This window comes from Bufo bufo, chromosome 1, assembly GCF_905171765.1.
Source record: "Bufo bufo chromosome 1, aBufBuf1.1, whole genome shotgun sequence".
Taxonomy (NCBI): Eukaryota; Metazoa; Chordata; class Amphibia; order Anura; family Bufonidae; genus Bufo; species Bufo bufo.
The window spans coordinates 604332957-604358477 of record NC_053389.1 but is presented as its reverse complement, the minus strand read 5'-3'; the positions used below and the strand labels follow the sequence as shown (position 1 = coordinate 604358477).

The following is a 25521-nucleotide window of genomic DNA, read 5'->3' as shown; positions in this document are numbered from 1 at the left end:
TAGTTAGTTAGTGGAATATGAGACTTTGTAAGAAAAAAAGAAAAAAATAAATCATCATTTTCCGCTAACTTGTGACAAAAAATAAAAGGTTCTATGAACTCACTATGCTCATCAGCGAATACCTTAGGGTGTCTACTTTCCGAAATGGGGTCATGTGTGGGGTTTTTCTACTGTCTGGGCATTGTAGAACCTCCGGAAACATGACAGGTGCTCAGAAAGTCAGAGCTGCTTCAAAAAGCGGAAATTCACATTTTTGTACCATAGTTTGTAAACGCTATAACTTTTACCCAAACCATTTTTTTTTTACCCAAACATTTTTTTTTATCAAAGACATGTAGAACAATAAATTTAGAGAAAAATTTATGACATATGGATGTCGTTTTTTTTTGCAAAATTTTACAACTAAAAAGTGAAAAATGTCATTTTTTTTGCAAAAAAAACATTAAATTTCGATTAATAACAAAAAAAGTAAAAATGTCAGCAGCAATGAAATACCACCAAATGGAAGCTCTATTAGTGAGAAGAAAAGGAGGTAAAATTCATTTGGGTGGTAAGTTGCATGACCGAGCAATAAACGGTGAAAGTAGTGTAATGCAGAAGTGTAAAAAGTGGCCTGGTCATTAAGGGTGTTTAAGGTAGGGGAGCTGAGGTGGTTAAGCATACATGATATTATGAATTTTAACTATTGTGATTAACAACCTGACAGAATGCCTATTCCCTTTGTGTTTTCCACTTGATTATGTCTAGTCTGCATAATATGGTGATTTACATCCAACTTAGTCTCCTTTCACATCACATTTGGAAGATCTGCTCTCCGATATGTCTTTAAGATCAAAGGAGGGTGTCAAGGGAAAAACAAAAATTTCCTAATATTTCCTTCTCGAGTGATTCCCCTGTTGTGTTGAGATTTTATCTTCCATTCAATAAAAAAAAAACCTACAGGAGAGCACATACCCTTAACATGATGTGCAACCAGTAGCTCTGTAGAACACAGTGCCTGGTTCATTGTAGGAAATTGTGAACTTACCCAGACACTTAGCTTGATTGTCACAAGCATACAACAAGCAATTTGCATGACAATTAGTACTGTGGAAGTAGAATTTACTTTAGTACATTACTCATGTTCGGCCACCCTCCATTAACCACTATGGGAGTTCCAAAAATAATCCTGCAGTGATAAACGTAGACTGCAGGGATGTATAAAGTTTATGGGCAGCCCCAGACAGGTTATCCTCTTAACGCATAATGACGTAGCGGTACGTAATTTGCATTAAAGGTATGTATGAGCTGTATTCATGGCGGGTGCAGGCTGTATAATACAGCAGACACCCAGCCACAATGACCCAAATTGAAACCCTCACAGTAAAATTGCAGGGCTCTGTTGAGTCGCTATAATGGCCTGGGGCCATGTGAAGGCTCACAGGCCTGTTATCATGTGCTGCCTGTAAAGTCGTGCCCAAGACAGGGCCTCACAGGCAGCCTGTAAAAATCCCATAGACTGCAATAGTATTCTATTGCAGTCTATTGTACAAGTGATCAGAATATCAGTCAAGTCCCCTAACGCTAGAAATTACAGTAAAAAAATAAATAAAAACGTTTTAAAAAAACCACAAAATATTAAAAATGTAAATCATCCCTTTCCCAATATTACATATAAATATAAACAATAAAAAATATACATAATAGGTATTGCCACATCTGAAAATATCCAAACTATTAAAATATAATATTTTTCTGCACAGTAAATTCTGTAATGGAAAAAAATTAAAATATGGAATTTGCCATTCTTTGGTTACCTTTTCCCCAGCAAAAAAAAAAAAAAAAAAAAGAATAAAAAGAGATCCAAAAGTCTTATGGATCCCAAAATGATACCAATAAAAAGTACATCTCACCTTTCAGAGCTCTGTAGACAGAAATAAAATAAAAGTTTTGGGGGTCAGAATATGGAGATGCAAAGAACATTTTATTTTTTCAAAGGTTTTCATTTTAATTAAAGTAGTAAAGCATATTAAAAACAACATCAATTTGGTATCGCCACAATCATACATTACCCAAAGAGTAAGGTTGTCATTGGTTACAGTGTATTCATGAAGATACAACATTTAAGGCTACTTTCACACTGCCGTTTTGGCTTTCCATTTGTGAGATCCGTTCAGGGCTCTCACAAGCGGCCCAAAACGGATCAGATTTGCCCTAATGCATTCTGAATGGATAAGGATCCGCTCAGAATGCATCAGTTTGCCTCCGTTCAGTCTCCATTCCGCTCTGGAGGCAGACACCAAAACGCTGCCTGCAGCGTTTTGCTGTCCGCCTGACGAAGCAGAGCCAAACTGATCCGTTCTGACACACAATGTAAGTCAATAGGGGTGGATCCATTTTCTATGACACAATCTGGCACAATAGAAAACTGATCCGTCCTCCATTGACTTTCAATGGTGTTCAAGATGGATCCGTCTTGGCTATGTTAAAGATAATACAAACGGATCCGTTCTGAATGGATGCAGACGGTTGTAATATCTGAACGGATCAGTCTGTGCAGATCCATGACCGATCCACACCAAACGCGAGTGTGAAAGTAGCCTAAGTTACCAGCTCACAATTAGAGCACACAGCTTTATCAGATACAGTATCTCAATGAGGATTCACAGCATTTTCATTGCATATTAAACAGGCTCCTAGTAACTCACATCAGCTCAACTTGGTAGGGCACCTTGGTTTGGCATTCTCTCAGTCTCTGGTGATGGCAGCACTATTCTACATTCTTCCTCAGCCATTAATACAGAGACTCTCCAGGCTTGCAATGCTTTTAGGGAACCTCTGGTTAAAGGACTCTTAGTTGTGACAGTCCCAAGCAAGGCTGCAGCTCAGTGCTGGACAAGATGGCAGGACAGAGGTTCACCGGGATCGAAGAATCAATTGCTTGAGCACCATACAGCCTGTCACAACTACACCTGACACACTATACTTGTATACTGCTCAGTACACACCAACTACAAACCAGCTATGGCAACATGGTGGTTCAGAGGTTAGGATTGGTGCCTTATTAGCACTGGGGTCCTAGATTAAAATCTGACCACGGCATGGAGTTTGTATGTTTTCCACAAGTTTGAGCGGGTTCCCTCTGGATACTCTGGTTTGCTCACATACTCCAAAGACATATTGATAGGAAATCTAGATTGTGAGCACCACTGGGGACAGTGAGTGATGGTAATGTCTGTAGAGAGTCAAGTAATAAAAGTAAGTAAAATAAATGAATAAATATCAGACTGCACCCTGAATGGAAATTGTGCAGCACTATGTTCCAGAATCCAAACCTGTGACAAAGACCAGCACAGCCCAAGTACTGCCTGTGCAACGTCCCAGGTTTAGTAAGAAATGCTGAGTAGTGTAGTGCGGCCTAAATGTCTCTTCCTACCTGGATACGGCTGGACTCCACGCTTTGGCTCCAAAGCAATAAATAGGGGGAATAATTGAGGGATTTGAAAGAATAACTTGAGTCCAGACCTTGAGAAGAAGTTTAATGGCAGCTTTACTTGAATAAACGTTTCTTCAAACAGTTTTCAGGATTTGTCTTGGTTCCAGCAGGCTTTAGCATAAACTGGCAGGCAAACTCAACTCTGCTTTATCTCTTTCTCTCTGCTGTACTAACAGGGTAGCTTAGTAACTTTGATTCCTTCTTTATGCTGCACTCCACTCTTAAGTCTTACTCCTTTTTATCCAAGGAATAGGTTAGTGTCCTGTCAGCTCCAACATGGAGTCTGAACCAGAATCAACTAGAACTGCCACACCTCCTTCTGGTAGTAACCAGGACTCGCCCACTTCTGGCCAAAAGGGGGAGGATGGAATGACGAGTTCCATTCTGTCTAAGATAGCTCTGCCATTTGCACTGCCACCTAAATAGAACAGTTGCATAAAGATATTATCATTGCTCCATATAAAGGACCTGGATAGAAATACACAGGTGACACCTGCAAAAGCCGATGTATCGCATAATGAACAGCAAACTGTTGTGGTTACAGTGCATATCGGCACACAAGGCAAAACACAGAAAACATGACATGACCCACTGGGTTATTAACATTATTTGCCCAGCAAATTAAGTTCAGATGAGACAAATCTTTGGTAAGAAGGTGCGGTTCAGGCTTGTAGGTAGTGTAACTCAGCCACCCCCTTATCTTATCTTTGCCTGTCTCTTGTAATGCTATATGGCTTTGACCCTGGTGGAACTCTGACTCTGTATTTGGATAACGCCTGGCTAAAATACTCTCTCTGCCGATTCCCAGAATCGACCATTGGCTCTGTTTAACCCCTCCCCACACCGCGCTGTACATGTAAGGCTCTGCAAGTAGGTCATAAGCGCACAGCACCGTACATGTACAGCATTGAAATGGCACAGTCAAAAAATTTGAGTAAAAAAGTAGAGATACGGACTACAGATCAAGGCCTCAAAGCAGCTCTCTTATAGATTTCAGGATGAAGGTGACCGTTTGTAGTCAGTGAAACCTGATGGCTGTAGAAGTAACAGGTTTAAAATGATTAGGAAATGTGTCATCAGAAAATGACCTATTGTTTAAATCATGTTTTTATGTTTAACATATTTTTAAAGAACTGTTGGTGATGTTCTTTTTAATTTCCCATGTCAATATCTATATATAAGCAAAACCATGAAATCCTGCAGTTTTCCCACTAACCACTAAGTCCAATAATAAGCGCTAATTCTTGGTCTGTACAGATCACTTTACTGCAGTTATCTGCTTATCTATACACAGAGGTGATATAATTACAGGGAGGATTAGACTGGCAGATAAGACAGGATACTTCATTCACAATAAGTGATTTTAGATTCTTATTTATTCTTTCCTTGTACAATGACCTCTGCACAGGTCACAGAACATGCCTAGAAAACTCTCCCATAGAAGTCAATGAGATCCGCTCCAGACCATCGTGTCTATAGACTATGGGGCTGCCGAAAAGCAATTTTTTTGAATGCTTTGTAAATGTTGTTAAGCACAGCTCAGGCAAGATAGCCGCCCCCATAATCATGTTCAGAAAATTGTAGATTTTTTTAAATTAATCAGAAAATAAAAACAGATTAGAATTTTTTTTTATTTAACCGGCAAAACAAAATTGGTGACACATTTCCTTTAAGAAAGAGACCATTTGAAGACATGCTTTTTGTAGTACAAAATAAGTACAATCCAATAATAATAATAATAATCATCATAACCCTAAAACAATGCCCCAAAGGGTATCCATATCCTTTAAAATCAATACTCTGGACTATGTTGGTGACTACTCTGCAGACGCAACCTGCGTTTTGTTAGATCCTTCAAACCTAAACTATTACAATTTCACTTAACACAGAAATCCCCCTGAAACAACTTAAACTTATATTCCCCAAAAAAATATGAATATAGTTGGTTAAAAATATTGCAGGGGTTATCTTAATCCAGTACATAGTATTTAAGTGTTTATATTGTTCTACATTCTCTGGATGAGTTTATTATATGGGTGTGGGGGGTAAAGCCCTCCAATTGACTTTAATATCCATATCCTTATTGCCAGTTCCTGTCTTCGTTACCTACTCTCCATCTGCTACACAATTCCCACCTCCTGAGAGGCACAAGTCACAAAGGTTTCATGCACTCATATAAAGGCTCCTGCTAAAAAAATTTCTATACATTCACATCACTGGCATACTGGAGCAGGTAAGTCTTTACATGCCTATGAGAATCTACAGATTGGGATAGATAAAAGATCAGTAGTACAGGAACCCCATAGTCCTGTGATTTCAATGCAACACGTTAGCATGTAGCGGTAATCTAGATATCTATAATATAGTGTTATTATAAAACTATTATTATTATATTATTTATTTTACATAGCAGCACTTTACAGACATTAGCATCACTCTGTACCCAATGGGGCTCACAATGTAAGTTCCCTATCAGTATGTCTTTTGGAGTGTGGGAGGAAACCGGAGAACCTGGAGGAAACCCACGCAAAACACGGGGAGAACATACAAACTTCATACAGATGTTGTTTTTGGTTGGATTCCATCCAAGGACCCCAGCGCTGCAAGGCACCAGTGCTACGCACTGAGCCACCATGCTGCCATCAACTTAGCCTTCCTATAGGGCTGTTGCATACTATAAGAGGCACCACGTGTAAAAAAAATAATGCTTCAGCGTGTTACATTTGGTGGTCTTCTTGTATGGCGGGGGGCTCAGAGTCCAGAAACTGTTGCCATCTCTTTTTCGCTTATAGTTATTTCCCTGGCTTTATAATATCTAATAAACTATCACTGTCTGCCATACTCTGAAAAATACTACATCCTGTATACTCTAAATATTGTTTTTGTCCAGAGGATGTCATCTACCTTATGGTTTGCCCTCCTGGGCTGTTTGACGCTTGGGGTGTCTCTGTCAGAAGGTAAGTAGACTAGACACTTTCCTACCTATAAAAATGCTGCCATTTTCTCCATACAGGGAGTGCAGAATTATTAGGCAAGTTGTATTTTTGAGGATTAATTTTATTATTGAATAACAACCATGTTCTCAATAAACCCAAAAAACTCATTAATATCAAAGCTGAATATTTTTGGAAGTAGTTTTTAGTTTGTTTTTAGTTTTAGCTATTTTAGGGGGATATCTGTGTGTGCAGGTGACTATTACTGTGCATAATTATTAGGCAACTTAACAAAAAACAAATATATACCCATTTCAATTATTTATTTTTACCAGTGAAACCAATATAACATCTCGACATTCACAAATATACATTTCTGACATTCAAAAACAAAACAAAAACAAATCAGTGACCAATATAGCCACCTTTCTTTGCAAGGACACTCAAAAGCCTTCCATCCATGGATTCTGTCAGTGTTTTGATCTGTTCACCATCAACATTGTGTGCAGCAGCAACCACAGCCTCCCAGACACTGTTCAGAGAGGTGTACTGTTTTCCCTCCTTGTAAATCTCACATTTGATGATGGACCACAGGTTCTCAATGGGGTTCAGATCAGGTGAACAAGGAGGCCATGTCATTAGATTTTCTTCTTTTATACCCTTTCTTGCCAGCCACGCTGTGGAGTACTTGGACGCGTGTGATGGAGCATTGTCCTGCATGAAAATCATGTTTTTCTTGAAGGATGCAGACTTCTTCCTGTACCACTGCTTGAAGAAGGTCTCTTCCAGAAACTGGCAGTAGGACTGGGAGTTGAGCTTGACTCCATCCTCAACCCGAAAAGGCCCCACAAGCTCATCTTTGATGATACCAGCCCAAACCAGTACTCCACCTCCACCTTGCTGGCGTCTGAGTCGGACTGGAGCTCTCTGCCCTTTACCAATCCAGCCACGGGCCCATCCATCTGGCCCATCAAGACTCACTCTCATTTCATCAGTCCATAAAACCTTAGAAAAATCAGTCTTGAGATATTTCTTGGCCCAGTCTTGACGTTTCAGCTTGTGTGTCTTGTTCAGTGGTGGTCGTCTTTCAGCCTTTCTTACCTTGGCCATGTCTCTGAGTATTGCACACCTTGTGCTTTTGGGCACTCCAGTGATGTTGCAGCTCTGAAATATGGCCAAACTGGTAGCAAGTGGCATCTTGGCAGCTGCACACTTGACTTTTCTCAGTTCATGGGCAGTTATTTTGCGCCTTGGTTTTTCCACACGCTTCTTGCGACCCTGTTGACTATTTTGAATGAAACGCTTGATTGTTCGATGATCACGCTTCAGAAGCTTTGCAATTTTAAGAGTGCTGCATCCCTCTGCAAGATATCTCACTATTTTTGACTTTTCTGAGCCTGTCAAGTCCTTCTTTTGACCCATTTTGCCAAAGGAAAGGAAGTTGCCTAATAATTATGCACACCTAATATAGGGTGTTGATGTCATTAGACCACACCCCTTCTCATTACAGAGATGCACATCACCTAATATGCTTAATTGGTAGTAGGCTTTCGAGCATATACAGCTTGGAGTAAGACAACATGCATAAAGAGGATGATGTGGTCAAAATACTCATTTGCCTAATAATTCTGCACGCAGTGTATGAACACAGGGCTGCATTCATGAGGAACTCTATGTTCCCCCAATAAGTGAGGTTCCCAGAGACACCTATGATATATCCAAGAGCATTCGATAGTAGACGGCATGTATGTATATCCAGTGGATATGCTGCATGCCTTACTTAGCGTACCCCCTTAAAGGGAGTCTGTCACCTCCATATGGCCATATACAGTGCTTACATGGCTCTGTAGCACACCTGTACAGGATTGTAACGGTACCTTTGTTCTTTTCTTTAGACTTGCACCAGCAGGAAAAACCAAGTTTAATTCATATGCAAATGAGCACTCGCAAGTGCCCAGGGGCGGCGTTCAGTGTGTAGGTGCCCAGGCTGCTGTGCCTTCTGTTCACTTTACTCCTCCCCAGCCTCTGCCTTTGCCCGCCCTCAAAGTCCGGACCTATTGATGAGGCAAGAGACTTGGAGGGCGGGCAAAGGCAGAGGCTGGGGAGAAGTAAAGTGAAAAGAAGGCACAGCAGCCTGGGCACCTACACACCGAACGCCGCCCCTGGGCACTTGCGAGTGCTCATTTGCATATGAATTAAACTTGGTTTTTCCTGCTGGTGCAAGTCTAAAGAAAAGAACAAAGGTACCGTTACAATCCTGTATAGGTGTGCTACAGAGCCATGTAAGCACTGTATATGGCCATATGGAGGTGACAGACTCCCTTTAAAGAAGCCTTTTCATCACAGGTGTATTTTAATGTAAGGATACAGGAGTTAAGCTCTGCAGCAGTCAATGTAGCGAGGCACTGCATGTTACTTCTTCTTTAACCCATTAATGAACAAGCAGTTTTTTTCCCCATCCTTTTATTATGAGAGTCATAGCTTTTCAATTTTCCTACAGACATTGTAGAATGAGGGCTTGTTTTTTACAGGAAGAGTTATGGGGTACACATAATGCAATGAAAAACTTATTTTTGGTGGGTGTGGTAAAAAGTCATTCCCAATTATTTCAGTTTTGCGGGGGTAGTACTTTATTCTATGGGTCACTCCAATTATTACAATTAGGGGACTTGACCATTTGATTGCTGTAAAATAATACACTACAATTCGGCTAAATTGCATTGTATTATACCTGTCAGCTTTAGGCCTCCTGCACATGATCATATCTGTTTTGCGGTCAGCAAATTGTGGATCTGCACAATATGGATACGGTCCTTCTGCATCCCTCACTTGTTGTGGGATCCCATGTAAAAATGCCTATTCTTGTCTGCAAAATGGAAAAGAATAGGACATGTTCTATAACATGTTCTCTGCTGCTAACCCATCTGCATACCTCCCAACTTTTGAAAATCGTAAAGAGGGACAATATATGCCGGCATTCATCGCAGCCAATTTCTTCATACTAGAAAACTGCCTCTAACTCTGCCACCGTCACAACGGCAGCAGCTGGGGATCGGTTAGGAGAGTGTAAGTCCCTTTATTTTTTTACAGCATGTGGAGCCCCTGGGACAATTTTTTTTCTTGCGCTTCACTAGCCATTTAAATATTAGCTTATAAATCATCAGATTATAGATATTTTAAAGGTCCAAATTGCACCAAATAATTAAGTTCTGGTCTAATATACAGGTAGAAACCATACAGATAGTTTAGTAAGGAGCAATTTAGTACATTTATTAATGCACATTTATGTATTAATTCCCCAAGTCAAAAAGAGGGACATTTGAGGATCAAAGAGGGACAGAGGGACTGTCAAAAGCGGGACACTTGGGAGGCATGCATCTGACTTAAAGGGAACCTGTCACCAGTTTTATGGTGTCCTAACTAAGGGCAACATAAATAAGTGACTGATTCTCTTACCAAAATGCTGGGTCACTTTCTTTAATTGACCCAGTCAATCTGCCAACATCTTGTATTGAAAAGCTCCAGCTGATAATGATGAGTCCTGAATATTCATGAGCTCCTGACTCTCCCCGCCTACCTGCTGCTGATTGACAGTTATTTTCCATATGAATCAGCAGCAGGTGGGCAGGCGAGTGGCTATAGCTCTGAATTTAAAAAACGCTGGACTCACTGACATCACGCTGGACTCAAATCAGCTCAATAGCATGCGGCATCTTTGTGTGTATATTATGAGGTAACCATCTGTCACACCAGTAAGTGAATACATCTAAGGCACTTTTTAGTAGTTAATGATTGTATATAATTAGTTAGATTATAATCAAATATCCACATGACAGGTTCCCTTTAAAGATGCTCCACAGACTTTTCAAGTCTACCAGAAACTACTTCTCCTTGGTCAAAATACAATACATTTGCTGACATTAAAATTGTGAAATGCAGTCACTCAAATGTCTTGCTCTATCAATATTTACTATTATGTACCATGAAAAATACAATATTTTACACAGGGGCACCACGTTCTTCATGTCCTCCTGGATGGTTTTTCTACAAAGCTAACTGCTATGGCTACTTCCGGTTCAGACTGCCCTGGTCTGAAGCTGAGGTGAGAAAAAAAAATAAACAATTTTTGGAAGCCTGCATGAATTACTAAGACATTTATTGTATTTTGTTCTTTTTGTCAATGACCGATCACCTTTTATTCTTGCAGTTTGAGTGTGTCAGTTATGGACATGGTGCACATTTGGCTTCCATCATAGATGATGCAGAAGCCTCCATTATTGCAAGCCATGTAGCTGCTTACAGCCCAAATGTACCTATCTGGACAGGACTTCATGACCCTGACGAGGTAAGACAAGAGTAGTAAAAAAATATACAGATTGATTAAGCCAAACATAAGTGTAGCCTCATTTATTGGTCATAAAGACCAGGGGTAAACTGGCCATAGATCCTACAGGGAAATTCTCTGGTGGGCCAATATCCAGGGGGGCACCCAAGGCCTCCTCATGGCCGTCAGCCAGGTACATAAAGATCTGATCCTCAGCATTAAAGGGGTTGTGTCACTTAAGTAAGTGGCATTTATCATGGAGAGAAAGGTAATACAAGGCACTTATATATACTAATATATGGTTATTATCCATATTGCTTCCTTTGCTGACTGGATTCATTTTCCCATCAAATTATACTCTGCTCGTTTCCATGATTATGACCACCCTGCAATCCAGCAACGGTAGTCGTGCTTGCACACTATAGGAAAAAAATGTTGGCCTCTCTGGTGACCAGGACCATCCATGTGACTACATTTATAGTATGCAAGTACGGCCACTGCTGATCGATTGCAAGATGGTCGTAACCATGGAAACGAGCAGTGTATATTGTATTCTCTACATAATAAATGCCATTTGCTGAAGTGACACAACCCCTTTAATTAATATAGGATCATCAGGCACTTATGTACCTGGCCAGCCGCCACCGATGCCTTCCTGAATTCAGCTGTATTGTCGCCCCCATGACGATGATACAGCTTCATACATAATAGGTTCTGCTAGGAAAGTATCGTATTTTGTTCTGCACAACAGTATTAGCCCTGCTTATTTCTGTTTTCCCTGCCTATTTGTGTTGTCCCACCTTCTGTCAGTTTGGACCCACCTACAACATGGAACCACTTTTAGTTTTTTTCCTGGGCCACTTTAAGCTCCCAGTCCACCCCTGGAACTCATAATACATAGATGACACACCTATATGGCTACTTTCACACCTGCGTTTAGGTGCGGATCCGTCTGGTATCTGCACAGACGGATGTGCACCTATAAGGCAAACGCTTGTATCCGTTCAGAACGGATCCGTTTGAATTACCATTAAAAAAAAAAAAAAAAAAAAATTATTATTATTATTCTTTTTTTTGTTCATGATAATGCAAACGGATCCGTTTTGACTTGCATTGAAAGTCAATGGGAGGCGGATCCGTTTTCAATTGCACCATATTGTGTCAGTAAAAACGGATCCGTCTCCATTGACTTACATTATAATTCAGGACGGATCCGTTTGGCTCACTTTCGTCAGACGGACATCAAAACGCTGCAAGCAGCGTTTTGGTGTCCGCCTCCAGAGCGGAATGGAGGCTGAACGGAGGCAAACTGATGCATTCTGAACGGATCCTTATCCATTCAGAATGCATTGGGGCTAAACTGATCAGTTTTGGGCCGCTTGTGAGAGCCTTGAAACAGATCTCACAGGCGGACCCAGAAACGCCAGTGTGAAAGTAGCCTTAAATGGACGCTTATGTGCAACACCCCTCCCAGACTTGTTATTAGGAAGCCATTATGATATGTTTCCTCAGTGAAACTAATCAAGACTTATTGAACAAACACAGAATTTCCATTCTCAGAATTCAATTATTTCATTCAGCCGTCATAAATCTATTACACAAACAGAAACTTTAAGTTATGTAGCTTTCCTTAAAGTCCAAAATTGTGTTATGCCTAGTGCAGGGCCAAATGAGGCATGCATGAAACACGAATGACGTATTATAATAACATATCTTTTTTTGTGTATATTTGCATTGCTGCTTTCTCAGTTTTTCCTTGTCATCTTCATTCTGCCTTAGATCCGTCGCTGGAAATGGAATGATGGATCAATGTATAATTATCGTGCTTGGAAGAGTGGAGAGCCTAATAACCTGAACGGTGTGGAGTACTGTGGGGAGCTGACCATAGAAACAAGTAAGTAATAAATGTTGCGGGAGAAGGACTACTGACTAGTGAGGAGCGGCAGGGGCAATATTCGAATTTGCGATATTTTGCTAATAGTTGGGCGAATATTCATCATAAATTCGGGAATTTGCGATTATTTTCTTGATTGCAAGAAACGGCAATGTAATATTCGCGTAATGCGCACGCAATACAAGGTGTGGGTCACTGTTGCTACATTTTTCAAGCTGCTAGAAGTTTCCTGAGACTGGAGAAAATGGTTGGCACGGCAGAACATTATAATAGCTTTGCATGCGGCAAAATGTAGCATAAAAGGCAGTGTACACCCACTCCTGAGTGGCCAAGTGACGAGTTCCCAATGATATGGTGTACTGTAATATTACAGGTTATCTAGTTGTGTATGGACCTTTCCTGTCCATCTCAAAGTGTATCCTCCCGTACCTGGTGACCCATTTTTTTTAAGTGGCTATTCTTTAGACCACTTTCCCACAGTCGGTATCTGGTCAGTGTTTGATGAGTGATTCCTATCGTGAGCACAAACCCTACTCTGTGTTTTTGACCCATGTCTGGTTTTGGCTCAGAATAAAATCACCGATCTAACACTGGCAAAACATTGACTGTGTGAAAGCAGCCTTAGAAGTTAGCCATGATCATCTCATTAGAATCCCATGTTTTAGAGGCCACTGCACGTGTCCACAGGAATGACCTGGGCTGGTTCTCATCTCCAACATGGTTTCTGCTCTAGAAAGAAGACAAAAAGGGTAAACCTGTCAGAGCAGGACAGAACATTGGTCCGAGAACAGAAGGGTTCATGTACATTGCTGTCATTTCTTGGGTTCGGGACATTCCCAGACATGTAGATCAAATGTATTACTGCCAACAGGGCAGTAAAATAATTTTAAGAAATGTACTCACCAGTTAAATGTCCCGTGCCGGCACACTAATCGTCACCACTCTGATCCGTACTGGGCCTGCAGGGGTCACATGCCATTCTGCTGTGGCGAATTACTGACCTCAATGGTCACATGTACATGAACGTCATGCAACCGCTGAAGCCAGTGACTGGCCCCCATGTCACATTAGGTGTATGACACTTGAAGACTACACACCCATACAAGTATCATTGGCCTTCTATGTGATTTATACTTTACCCTTTTCTCTGCAGAGTTCCGCCAGTGGAATGATGCGCCATGTCAAAAGCAAAACCACTTTGTGTGCAAATACAAACCGTAAGAACCTGATCATACCCTGGGGCATGCCAGGAGGCGGGTCACCTATGCACCTTTTACTGCACGCTAAAAATCTGAATAAAAGATCTTTACTCAAATCAACGGTGTTCAGTAATCCATGCTACAATATTGGTATATTGGGAATTGCCGCGCTTCAATTACTATACCCATGTAGAAAGAACAAGCAATGGTATTTGGTGGTTTGGCATATTACAATTTATTTACAATGTACATTCAGATTTTTATTTTTTCAGTGCAAGTAACTAGTAGCGGTTTATCTAGTGATTGACAGCACACGAATATCTGTAACACACACACAAGGCATAATTGCTTTCTCTATGGCAAGTTGATTAGGCTTCAAGTGAATAAAAAGTAACGCAGGTCATGTGATCTTGTACAGTGGCTGGGTATCAAGGCTGACCACGAGGATGCCCAGTGAGGAGCTCAGCCAAATCACGCATGGACTGGCAGATATTCTGACCAAAACGATGAGAGTTCTGAAGACAGACACATCAGAAGGATTAGCTGCAGAAAATTTCACATCTTCCAGGCACTTAATATCTCAAAGTTAATGATATCGCTTAAAAACACACTACAATGTATGACAATCGTGGTGTAGCTTACATGGGGGCATTTGACATGACTTCATTCAGTTTCAAAATGTTCAAAATCAAGCAGCGGGCTTGTCATTTATCAAACAGTGAACAGATAGCAGCATGCAGTATAATCCAGTGTACTTACACAAAAAAGAAAAGAGGGCGATAATTATGTAGTAGACCACCAAAATATAGGGAAAATGTATAAACTGAAAAGTGATCCAAAATTCATAAAACGTAACTTTTAATCATGTGTTATAAAATAGATAGCCCTCATGATACATAATATACAAGTGACAACAATAACATGAAGCTTCTGTCGAACTGAATCATCACAAAATCAGTCAACAAATAAAGACAAGAAGCTTTTCAAGTAGTAGGAATAATAGTGACGGCGGCACTTTGGCCAAAACACAGCCCGCGGGTAGCATCGCGCCCCTGTTCATGGAGGAGTGGGGCGCTCATCTAATACCACCCCCCCCCCCCAGCACTTTTTTGAACTGCGCCACACAACAGGCACTGTTCTTTTACTAGTGCAGCATGAACCTAAGCCACAGCTCTATCTTTTTGCGGTGCGGAAGCACGGAACGGAACCTCAGAAAGCACTCCGTGGTGCTTCCATTGTGTGTTCCGTTCCGTGGTTCCGTTCCGCATCTCCAGATTTGCGGACCCATTGAAATGAATAGGTCCGCATCCGTGATGCAGAATGGCCACAGAACGGGTCCCGTGTATTGCGGATCTGCAAATGCGGTCTGCAATACGGGCACGGGCTTCACACGGTCGTGTGAACGAGCCCTTAAGGTGCAATACCAGAATCTCCTACTTTGCACCGCTGCCTAATAGCATTTATTTTTGTTTTTCCCATATCACGCCCAGCTTACGTTTCCCCTGATCTTTTGAAAGGGAAACATGCATGATTAACGAGTATATGGCGAACTAGGGCCAGTTTATTTAGGGGAAGGTTCTGGAAGGTGTCACCCTTGTCAGGATGGGTGCTCTGCTGTTAGGCCAGAGTAGCACCCCCATTATAGGGACATATCAGGGACATGTAGTCCCCGTTCACGCTCTGTCTGTAACCATTCTTCCCCTCCTTCTCCACATGGACATTTCCATCTTGCCTGTTGGGAGAGTCCAGGCGTCCTGGAACCTTACAACTGAGTGGTAGGACAAACGGTTTTCATTTTGAAGTGCCGCCATGCACTATTATTCCTACTACTTGAAAAGCTTCTTGTCTATTTGTTGACTGATTTTGTGATGATTCAGTTCGACAGAAGCTTCATGTTATTGTTGTCACTTGTATATTATGTATCATGAGGGCTATTTTATAAGTTTTATGAATTTTGGATCACTTTTCAGTTTATACATAATCCAGTGTACTTCTATCAATTTAGCTTTTATCCCACAATACCTACTAAAATACCTTGCTTTACTTGCCTCGCACAGATATTGAGCTACATGCAGGGGTGCATCACCAATGAGGCCAGGTGAGGCGATCACCTCAGGCAGTACCAGGAAGGGGCAAAAGGGAGGCAGTGGAAGGGCCATGGGCAATGAGCGCTTTCATTGTGGCAAAGGGGTTAGGTTAAGAAATTGCCATGGGGGGGCGGTTTCAGTTTTTGCCTCAGGCAGCAGGAAGGCTAGGTGCACCCCTGGCTACATGATGTAAACATAGCCAGAGATTTATGTCAGATATGGAGAGCCTGGTTATCATCACTGGTGTTGCTACTGTAGCTCAGTTATATGCCGTAGAGGTGGTTATATGGATGTGTCCTGCCTTACCTTTCCTCTTGGCTCAAGATATCTCAAGATGTGTGGCATTGAAATGCCCAGCTTTGCAATGTAATCTGAAACTTTCCTGTTTTTCAAAGCTAGTCATCTGGCACCACTTGTCTCAGGATATGTTGAGCCAACAGGAAAGGGAGGACACATCTGTATTTGTGTCACACAGGCAAATAACATTATAAGGAACACTTGCCTAACTGGTTAACAACACATTACAGTACCGGTATGGTAAATGCCTCTCATGGGTCAGTGTGAACCAGCAGTCATTTTTTTCCAAAAAGTCACAGTAAGAATATTTTACTGATTAGGCTTTCCTTAAAGGAATTGTCTACTTTGTTCACAAGGCTGTTCTCCCAGTGTACTAGTCACTTGCTAACTGCACGTTTTCCCTTCCCAGGCTTTTCTTTTCCCTTCTTATGACTCTATACTGTGCTGTTCCACTGTTATTCCTACAAGAAGTTTCTGATTGACTTGCCAGCAGTCTGCAATAAAGTTCCAACTAGTTGGGGGTGTATTCCTACACAGTTTGATATTATCCAGTCAGTGCAGGCACGGGCAGATTGGGCAGATTGTACAGGGACACTCCCCCCCCCCCCCCCCGCACTGGTAACACCCATCTGGACCTTCATTGCATACTGACAGCAATTCATTCATAACTCCATGCAGGAATACTAGAAGAATGGCACAACACCGAATAGATATTCAAGAGTTGTTATATGGGGAATGCAAGTAAGTTGCTAAAACAGACATGTCAGCAGAGGGGACAGGCCCTCTTTAAATGATGCCTGATGAAGACACCTAAGCAGTCTCCCTAGCCGTTAAAAGGCTGAGGACAGCTTTCCACTCTGGTAGCTGCAGGAGGTGCCAAGGTCCCGATCGAACAGTGCATATGGAAAAGTGTGCCCAAAAAAGTCCACACCCATCAATGGGCTCGTTTATCACTGCCTTTCACATAGCTCCGTATAAAACTGGCACATATATAAAAAGCTAGCGGTAGTTCAAGTATGACATCTGGAATAAAATGTGCAATATTTGGAATGGAATATACTTGATTGTTTAATATGTAATGATTTAAAAGCTTAAGCGCTTTATATCTTTTTCTATCTCTCATCCTGTTTTCAGGATTAGAAAATAAACTTACTTTGGCTAACTTTAATCTTCCATGTAATCATTTTCTACTGACAATCAGCTCTGATTTTTATCCTCTGAAAGTAAATGATGAAGGTTTCCACTGAATGACAGCAAGCAGGGGTCTTGAAAACCAGGAGGAATTGATGCAGAAGTACATGTGTTCAAAAATTTTACTACTTTTCCTTATATAAATGACTAGCAGAAGGACCCGGCTTCGCACGAGTATATTTCATCTAATGTTTGTGTGTGTTGTTAAAAGATATCGACAGTATCTCCTATAACAGTGACCTCTACAGCACCCCACCCCTCGTAACAGTGAACTCCACAGTCCCCCACCCCTTAACACTGACCCCCCCCCCACAGTGCCCCACCACTTTAAAAATGGGACCTCCACAGCAGCCCATCCCCTTAACTTTGACCTTCACAGCAGCCCGCCCCTTTAACAGTGAGTTTCACGGCACCCCACTCCCTTGACAGTAACCTCCTCAGGGGCCGGCCCCTTTAACAGTGACCTCCACAGTAACCCGCTCTCTTAACAGTGACCTCACAGTACCCTGCTGCCTTAACAGTGACCTCCACAGCAGTTTCCCCTTTAATAGAGGCCCCTGCCCCCTTAACAGTGACCTCCACAGCGGCCTACCCCCTTAACAGTAACATCCAAAGTGAACGCCTTTTTAACAGTGACCTCCACAGCGCCCTGCCCCTTTAATGCGAGGGCTACATGACGATACAAGTCACGCAACATTTTGTCTCAACAATTTCATCCAAGATGGATTTTTCTGCGACTGTCGCGTCACAGTCGCAGCATGTCACATGTCGCAGTGCAACACCATGGACTATCATTATAAAAATTGTTGCGCGACACATGTAGCAGTGTAGTTGTGCCCTATGTGTCGTACACATGTCGTTGTGTAGCCCTAGCCTAAAGCTGGCCTACAGCAGTGAAGAAAGATGGCAGGGTTGTTATGGAAACCAGGTGTAAAACTGTGTGTATGTGGAGACTAAGGAACTGCAAGCTTCTATTGGCTGATAAGGGACATGTGACCGTGTGTACGGCAGTTGTGATATGAAGAGAAAGACCTGCAGGCTTCTATTGGCTAATGTAGTCATGTGATGTGCCATATTTGAATTTTTTGGGGAATATCTCAGGAACGGTACGTGCTAGAAAGCTGTGACCCCACAAGATTTCTTTCCAGGTAGCAAGAGATGTGTATACCAAGTTTCGTTGAAATCGATGGTTGCGTTTTTGAGTGATCGCGGAACATACAGTATATACATACGTCCTTCTTTATATATACAGATTGATTTTCTGAAGCTATAATATCCCCTTTACCGCATTAGGTTGCTGCTAGTAAAGGTACATAGAATAAATTGAATTTTTTTTTAACTTTTTTAGGAGGTGAGGGAGAAAAAACTGCAATTCCACTATATTTTATTGCTTTTTTACTTAATCCTATTAACCACATGGTATAATTGTGATGTTAACTTTATTCTCTGGGTCTTTATAATTCTAGAGAGACCATATTGAATTTTTACCGCTTTACCATGTTTTGTTTTTGTGTCGCCATATTTGCCATAACTTCTTTTTACCACCCACAATTTTCACTGGTGCCGTTTTAAGGGTGTTTTTTATTTTTACTTTTTTATTAATTCACTGTGTTGGACATATAATAAATTGATTTTAGAGGCTGTTTATTGAAATGGTTTTTATTTTTTCCATAATAAAATATTTTGTAGAAGGAAAGAAGTTTCTTTTTTTTTTTACTATTGATTTTTTTGTTGGAATACTTAACTTTTTTTTATATAGACAATCATTTGATCACTTTTATAATACACTCAAAGACTCCTGCATTGCTGTGCATTATATCTGTCAGTTTTACACTGACAGGCAGCCTATTAAGGCCTTCATGAGACCCCCCTGACTGTTCTGGAGTTAGCTACATAACGCCAGTGCCAGACATTTATAGTATTCTTTGCCAAGGGGTTAAAGAGAATTTTGAATGAAAACAAAAACTGGTCATGTATTTCTAAATCAGAAGTTAGAGCCAGCAGCCAAATATTAACAAGATCCTGAATTATGAAAATTAGTGCAGACTTGTCATCAGTTTCTGAGAAAGCAAGTCAAAGGAGAGAACCAATATGGCTGCACTTCTCGTTGCTGCTGCAAATATGGAAATAAGTGATACAGACATAATTCTGCAGACCCCCTAGGGTGGCCGGACCTGCAGAGGAAATCATACTTATCTGATCTTCACCGCTGTGATCTGGCTGCTGCAATGGTGATGTGTCCGGTGACTCAGTGACTTAATGCATGGGTGACGCATCACCGCTGCGGCCAGTTATTGGCTGCAGTGTTTACAGTACCCACGTCAAACCGGATGCTGACACAGGAAGACCAGGACCAGAGACCTTGACATCCAAGACGAAGAGATGGAGCCAGAACCCAGTGATGAGGATTGGGTAAGTATCATTGCCAACGTGGGTCTGACCACACTTGGGGGGGGGGGGGGGGGGGCCTCATCAGCCCAAGACCAGACACACTGACCCATTTTTTTTCATGTCTGCCATTTGTTTGTTTTTTTATCGTATTTTAGAGTAACATATGGTTGGAAACAAGATTAGATAAATCCAACTGACTTCATAGGGATTCTTATTTGTTCATAAATGTATTAGTCATGGTCTAGTCTGGTAATGGCTTTTTTGGTCACTTATCCATTTCATGGCCGCACTGAGGTTACATCACGACACTGTTACTATGATCTACTAGGTCTACTAGCGGTAGTGATGATTTGTTTTTTTGTTTTTTCATTTTAATTCCCAACCAACCACTTTAATTATAAAGAAACAAAAAGCAATCATACCGTTTCAGGGCTGGAGAATTTGCTAGAAATGTGCAAAGTAATGAAGTTCTCTCCTGCAAATATGTATGACACACCATAGCCGTCATCAGCCACCTGTAATTAGATAAATCAGTGTGATCCCAACAATAGTTTACACCACTGGTTGAAAGCACCCCTTTTAAATAAAATATATTAAATTTAAAGGCACTTGTTACCATGATAATGATAATCGGCCAGCATTATGTTATATTTTGTAGAAAAGATTTGCTTTAACTTTATTATTATTATTAAAACGCCATTCATTCCATAGCGCTGTACATATGATAACCGGTGTACATACATAATACAAGCAATTGCACAGTAGGAGAGGGTAAAGCTGGTCATGGCGGTATAGAGGCAGCAGGGTCACTGGTTGTAGGCTTGTCTGAAGAGGTGGGTTTTCAGGTTTCTTTTGAAGGATTTCACTGTAGGTGAGAGTCTGATATGTTGGGGTAGAGAGTTCCAGAGTATGGGGGATGCACGGGAGAAATCTTGGAGGTGGTTGTGGGAAGAGGTGATAAGAGGAGAGAAGAGAAGGAGGTCTTGTGAGGATCGGAGATTACGTGTGGGGATGTAGCAGGAAAGTAGCTCAGAGATGTATGGAGGGGACAGGTTGTGGACAGCTTTCTAAGTATTTGTTAGAATTTTAAACTGAATTCGCTGGGCAATGGGGAGCCAGTGAAGGGATTGGCAGAGGGGAGAGGCAGAGTAGTAACAGGGTGAGAGGTGGATTAGTCGTGCAGCAGAGTTGAGAATAGATTGGAGGAATGCGAGAGTGCTAGATGGAAGGCCACAGAGGAGGATGTTGCAGTGGTCTAGGCGGGACATAATGAGGGCATGTACAAGCATTTTTGCAGACTCATGGTTGAGAAATGCGCAGATGCGGGAGATATTTTTGAGTTGGAGGCGGCAGGTGGTGGAAAGGGCTTGGATGTGCGGTCTGAAGCAGAGGGCAGAATGCAACGTCACTCCAAGGCAGCGGACTTGGTTGACCAGGGATAGTGTGCAGCCATTGATCATGATAGATGGGTCTGTTGGGGGAGTTGAGCAAGATAGAGGAAAGGTGATGAATTCTGTTTTATCCATGTTAAGTTTAAGAAAGGGAGAGGAGAAGGAGGATATGGAAGATAGGCATTGTGGGACTCTGCATAGTAAGGTGGTGATGTCTGGACCAGAGAGGTAGATTTGTGTGTCGTCAGCATAAGTGATACTGAAAGCCATGGGACTCTATGAGCTGTCACAGGCCGAGGGTGTAGAGAAGGGCAGGGGTCCTAGGACAGAGCCATGTGAGACACCAACAGAGAGGGAATGAGACAAAGAGGTGGCGTGAGAGTGGGAGATTAAGAATTTCTGGTCTGTGTGGTATGATGTGATCCAGGAGAGGGCCAGGTCAGTGATGCCAAGGGATGAGAGAGTTTGTAACAGAAGGGCGTTGTCAATGGTTTAAAAAGCAGAGGACAGGTCAAGGAGGAGGAGGACAGGGTATTTTTATTTTGTTTTGGCTGTTCACAGGTCGTTGGTGACTTTTGTTAAGGGCACTTTCAGTTGAGTGGTGGGATCGGAAGCCATATTGTAGCCGGTCAAAGAGGGAGCAGGAGGAGAGGTAAGAGGACAGTTCAGAATGGACATGTTATTCAAGTAGCTTTGAGGCAAATGGAAGAAGTGATATGGGGCGATAACTGGACAAACAAGATAAGTCAAGTGAAGGCTTTTTGAGGATGGGTGTAATGGTAGCATGTTTAAAACCAGAGGGGAAGACACCAGAGGTTAGTGATAGGTTGAAGAGATGAGTTAGGGCTGGGATAAACACTGTGGTGAGGTTAGGGATGAGGTGGGATGGGATTGGGTCAAGTGCGCAGGTGGTGAGATGTGATCTGGAGAGTAGGGTGGAAAGTTTTTCTTCTGTAATGGTAGAGAAGCTGGTTTTGGGAGAAGAGGACTGAGCAGTTGTGTAGAGGGTCTGTGGGGACTGTGCACTGAAACTTTCTCTGATGTTGACAATCTTTTGCTTGAAGTATGTGGCAAAGTCCTCAGCTGAGATCAGAGGTGAGGGTGTGGGTGGGGGAGGGAGAAGAGAGTTGAAAGTGTTAAAAAGTTGTTTAGGGTTGTGGGACTGGGAAGATATGAAAGATAAGTAGGGCTGTTTTGCATCAGCGAGTGAGAATTTGAAAATGAGGAGGGATTGCTTGTATGTGGTGAAGTGATCCTTAGAATGGGATTTCTTCCATCGCCGCTCTGCAGCCCTGGAAGCTTGTATGAGATTTTTCATCAGGCTGGTGTGCCAGGGATGTCTGTTGATTTTTCAGGTTTTGTTGTGTGTGAGGGGGGCAGCAGAGTCCAGAGCTGTACTTATTGCGGTGTTATACAGAGTGGTGGCAGTATCTGCGTCCTGGAGGAAAAAATGGTAGAGAGTGGCACAAGAGAGTCAGAAAGAAAGCAAAAGTCAAGATGTTTAAGGTTCCTGCGGTAGGGGGGGGGGGGGGGGTGCTAGAGGCGTGTAAAGATCAGATCCAGAGTGTGACCATCTCTGTGGATGGGAGCGGAGGACCACTGTGAAAAGCCAAAGGAGGAAGAGAGTGATAGAAGCTTAGAGGCGGCTGAGTGGCAAGTGTGAATGGGGATGTTAAAGTCACCCATGATGATAGTGGGGATGTCACTCAGCAGAAAGAAAGTGTAGGAGCCAGGTGTTAAAGTGGTCAACAAAGATGGTGGCTGGGCCTGGGGGCGGTAAATGACAGCTACTTGGAGGTTGAAGGGAGAGTAGATGCAAACTTCAAATGAAGTGACCGTAATGGAGGGTGGCAGTAGAGTTAGGCTGTAGGAGCATTTGTCTGATAGGAGAAGACGAACTCCTCCACCTTATTTACAGCTGGGGCGGGGTGTGTGAGTGAAATTAAATCCGCTATAAGGCCTCTTGCACACAACCATATGCATTTTGCAGTCCGCAAAAACAGATCCACAAAAAATATGTATGACGTCCGTATGCATTCCGTATTTTGCGGAATGGAACAGCTGGCCCCTAATAGAACAGTACTATCCTTGTCTGTAATGCGGACAATAATAGGACATTATTATGCGGAATGGAAATACAGAAATACGGAAACGGAATGCATACAGAGTACCTTCCGTTTTTTTTGCAGACCCATTTAAATGAATGGTTCCATATATGGTCCGCAAAAAAAACCCGGAAGGGACACGGAATTAAAATACATTCGTGTGAAAGAGGCCTAAGAGAGTGCAGCAGGGGAGGCAGTGTCAGAGGGTGTCACCCATGTTTCTGTGAGATCCAGAAAGGAAAGTTTGTGAGAGATGAAGAGATCATGAATGTAGGACAGTTTGCTACAGACAGAGCGAGCGTTCCATAGTGCTTATGCAAGTGGGACTAAGGGAGCAGGGGTCAGGAGAATGGTTTTCAGGTTTAAGGGGTTGCAGAAATTTGTGGAAGGAGAGCGGTAGTGAGAGGTAGAGGTGATAGTGGGGATTTGCTGAGGGGGCCCTGGATTTGGAGAGATATCACCAGCAAAAAAGGAGAACTTATAACTTACCGATACAAATCTATGTTGTTTGTATGCTTAGGAGTCCAGTGGGTGGTCTCACTTAATGACTGACAGTCTTCCCTGTATAAGCATGTTTAGGGCAGTTTCACACAAGTAAGTCCATTGTGGGAATCACACTTCTTGTGTGAGCGTGATCTTCTGTTCTGGACTTGCAGGAGCGCACAGCATTATACAGATCTATAATGCCATGTGCCTCTGCTTGACCTTACTTCTACAGGATCATACTGACTGCTTTATGTCAGTATGATTCTCTAAAAGTAAGGTCATGCAGAGGCACACAGCATTTTAAATCATAATTCATGAACCATGAATTATGAACGGAGGATCACACTCACACACGGAGTGCGATTCCTGCAATGGACTCGCTCGTGTGCAACAGCCCTTAGAGAGGTTTATGTCATTCACTAAGTAGGACCGCCCACTGGACTTCTAAGCACAGAAAGATACAATAAACATGTATATGAGATATGAACAATGCAGAAAATATATGTTTCTGTTTGCAGCAGTAAGCACTCAATATAAGAGGTCCAGGAATCCATCACACTTACAGTCTCAGCTTTCAGCAACCACTAATAACCAGCTCTAAAAGGCTCAAAGAAATACAAAACTATCATGTGCATTATGTACAAGAAAATCTTGGAAATATAATATTCAGTTTTTCAACAACGATATCCCCATTACTTACGGGTCCAAATCCTCCTCCTGCAGAAATATGGTCCGGATTTTTTTCCAAGTCAAAAAGTTTCAGCTGCTGTTGTGGCGTCTGAGATGTGGACAGTCTCCAGGGTTCAGACAATACCTGTAAGTTCCATAGGACAAGCTGAGTGATTTGGTTTCACATTCAGTGATGCACACCTTTTGGATGCAATATGTTCATAAGAATATCATTTCCAATAGAAAAACAGAAAGAGTTTGTCCCATCTCGTCCAAGATGGGAATAACCACAGTAAGCGTCGGTCTGGGGAGTCTGAGTTAAGGAAATGGTCAAGTAGCTGATGCTCTGAGCTAAGTAAGAATCTTAGCACACCAAAATACACTGTTTCTTGCAAATTTGGAGTTAAGAAAACAATGTAGCTTGCTGTGATATGCTGTTTGTGTAGTTCCCATTCACTGCTATGGGAATGAGCAAAACAGCGAATTGCCGTCCGCTTAGATATTTCCATAAGTCCATCCACCCATGGCCAGCGATTATCGTGGTTATTCCCATCTCAGCCATGAAAGACAAATATGGGACAGCCTCTAGTGCTGTTAATATAATTATCACAATGTCATGGGGAGCAGTCTGTCAGACGAGCTCATGTAATCCTGAAATTCTCATGCCTAAGCAATAGAACTGCCATTTTTCTGCATAGTCTAAAGACTAGTCTATAGTACTGCAACTCTAGTAATAATAGTTAGCAAAATGTAAGAGTTCTGCAAGGGATTTTATGGTTATTGTATATCCCTATATTTTAAAGAGGATATGATGGACTCTAGACTTTTGCACGGGTAGAACATACTGTTTTTATTTTGTTTCAGGTTTTTTTTGGGGGGGGGGGGGGGGCGTGTAGGGTGTGCAATTGGGATTGTATTTATAAATTTTTGAGAAAAATGTGTTGTAGGTGTTCAGCCCTTGGTAATCTACTGAAATAGGATTTCATCACAAATGTTGTTTTGTCAGGTAACTGCATCACATGTGCATTTGAAAAATTACTGTGATACTACAAGTCAGATTCGGCCCTGATAGTTACTGT

At 42.0% G+C, this 25521-nt stretch overlaps 2 protein-coding genes across 2 annotated transcripts in view; one reads left to right on the top strand and one right to left on the bottom strand.

Annotated features, from left to right (window-relative positions):
* Positions 1-6368: 6368 nt before the first annotated feature.
* LOC120985561 (regenerating islet-derived protein 4-like) lies at positions 6369-13847 on the top strand. The gene is made up of 5 exons (XM_040413578.1): positions 6369-6432; positions 10416-10510; positions 10616-10753; positions 12512-12626; positions 13780-13847. The coding sequence occupies exons 1-5, from the start codon at positions 6369-6371 to the stop codon at positions 13845-13847; spliced, it is 480 nt and encodes a 159-aa protein (XP_040269512.1).
* Positions 13848-14036: 189 nt separating this feature from the next.
* CPT1B (carnitine palmitoyltransferase 1B) overlaps positions 14037-25521 on the bottom strand; it is a 97556-nt gene continuing 86071 nt past the window's right edge. The window contains exons 17-19 of the mRNA XM_040413575.1: positions 24474-24587; positions 20214-20306; positions 14037-14340 (exon numbers count right to left, since the gene is read on the bottom strand). Coding sequence (XP_040269509.1) covers positions 14254-14340; positions 20214-20306; positions 24474-24587 — 294 coding nt within the window. The 3' untranslated portion in view covers positions 14037-14253. The remainder of the gene's footprint in view (positions 14341-20213; positions 20307-24473; positions 24588-25521) is intronic.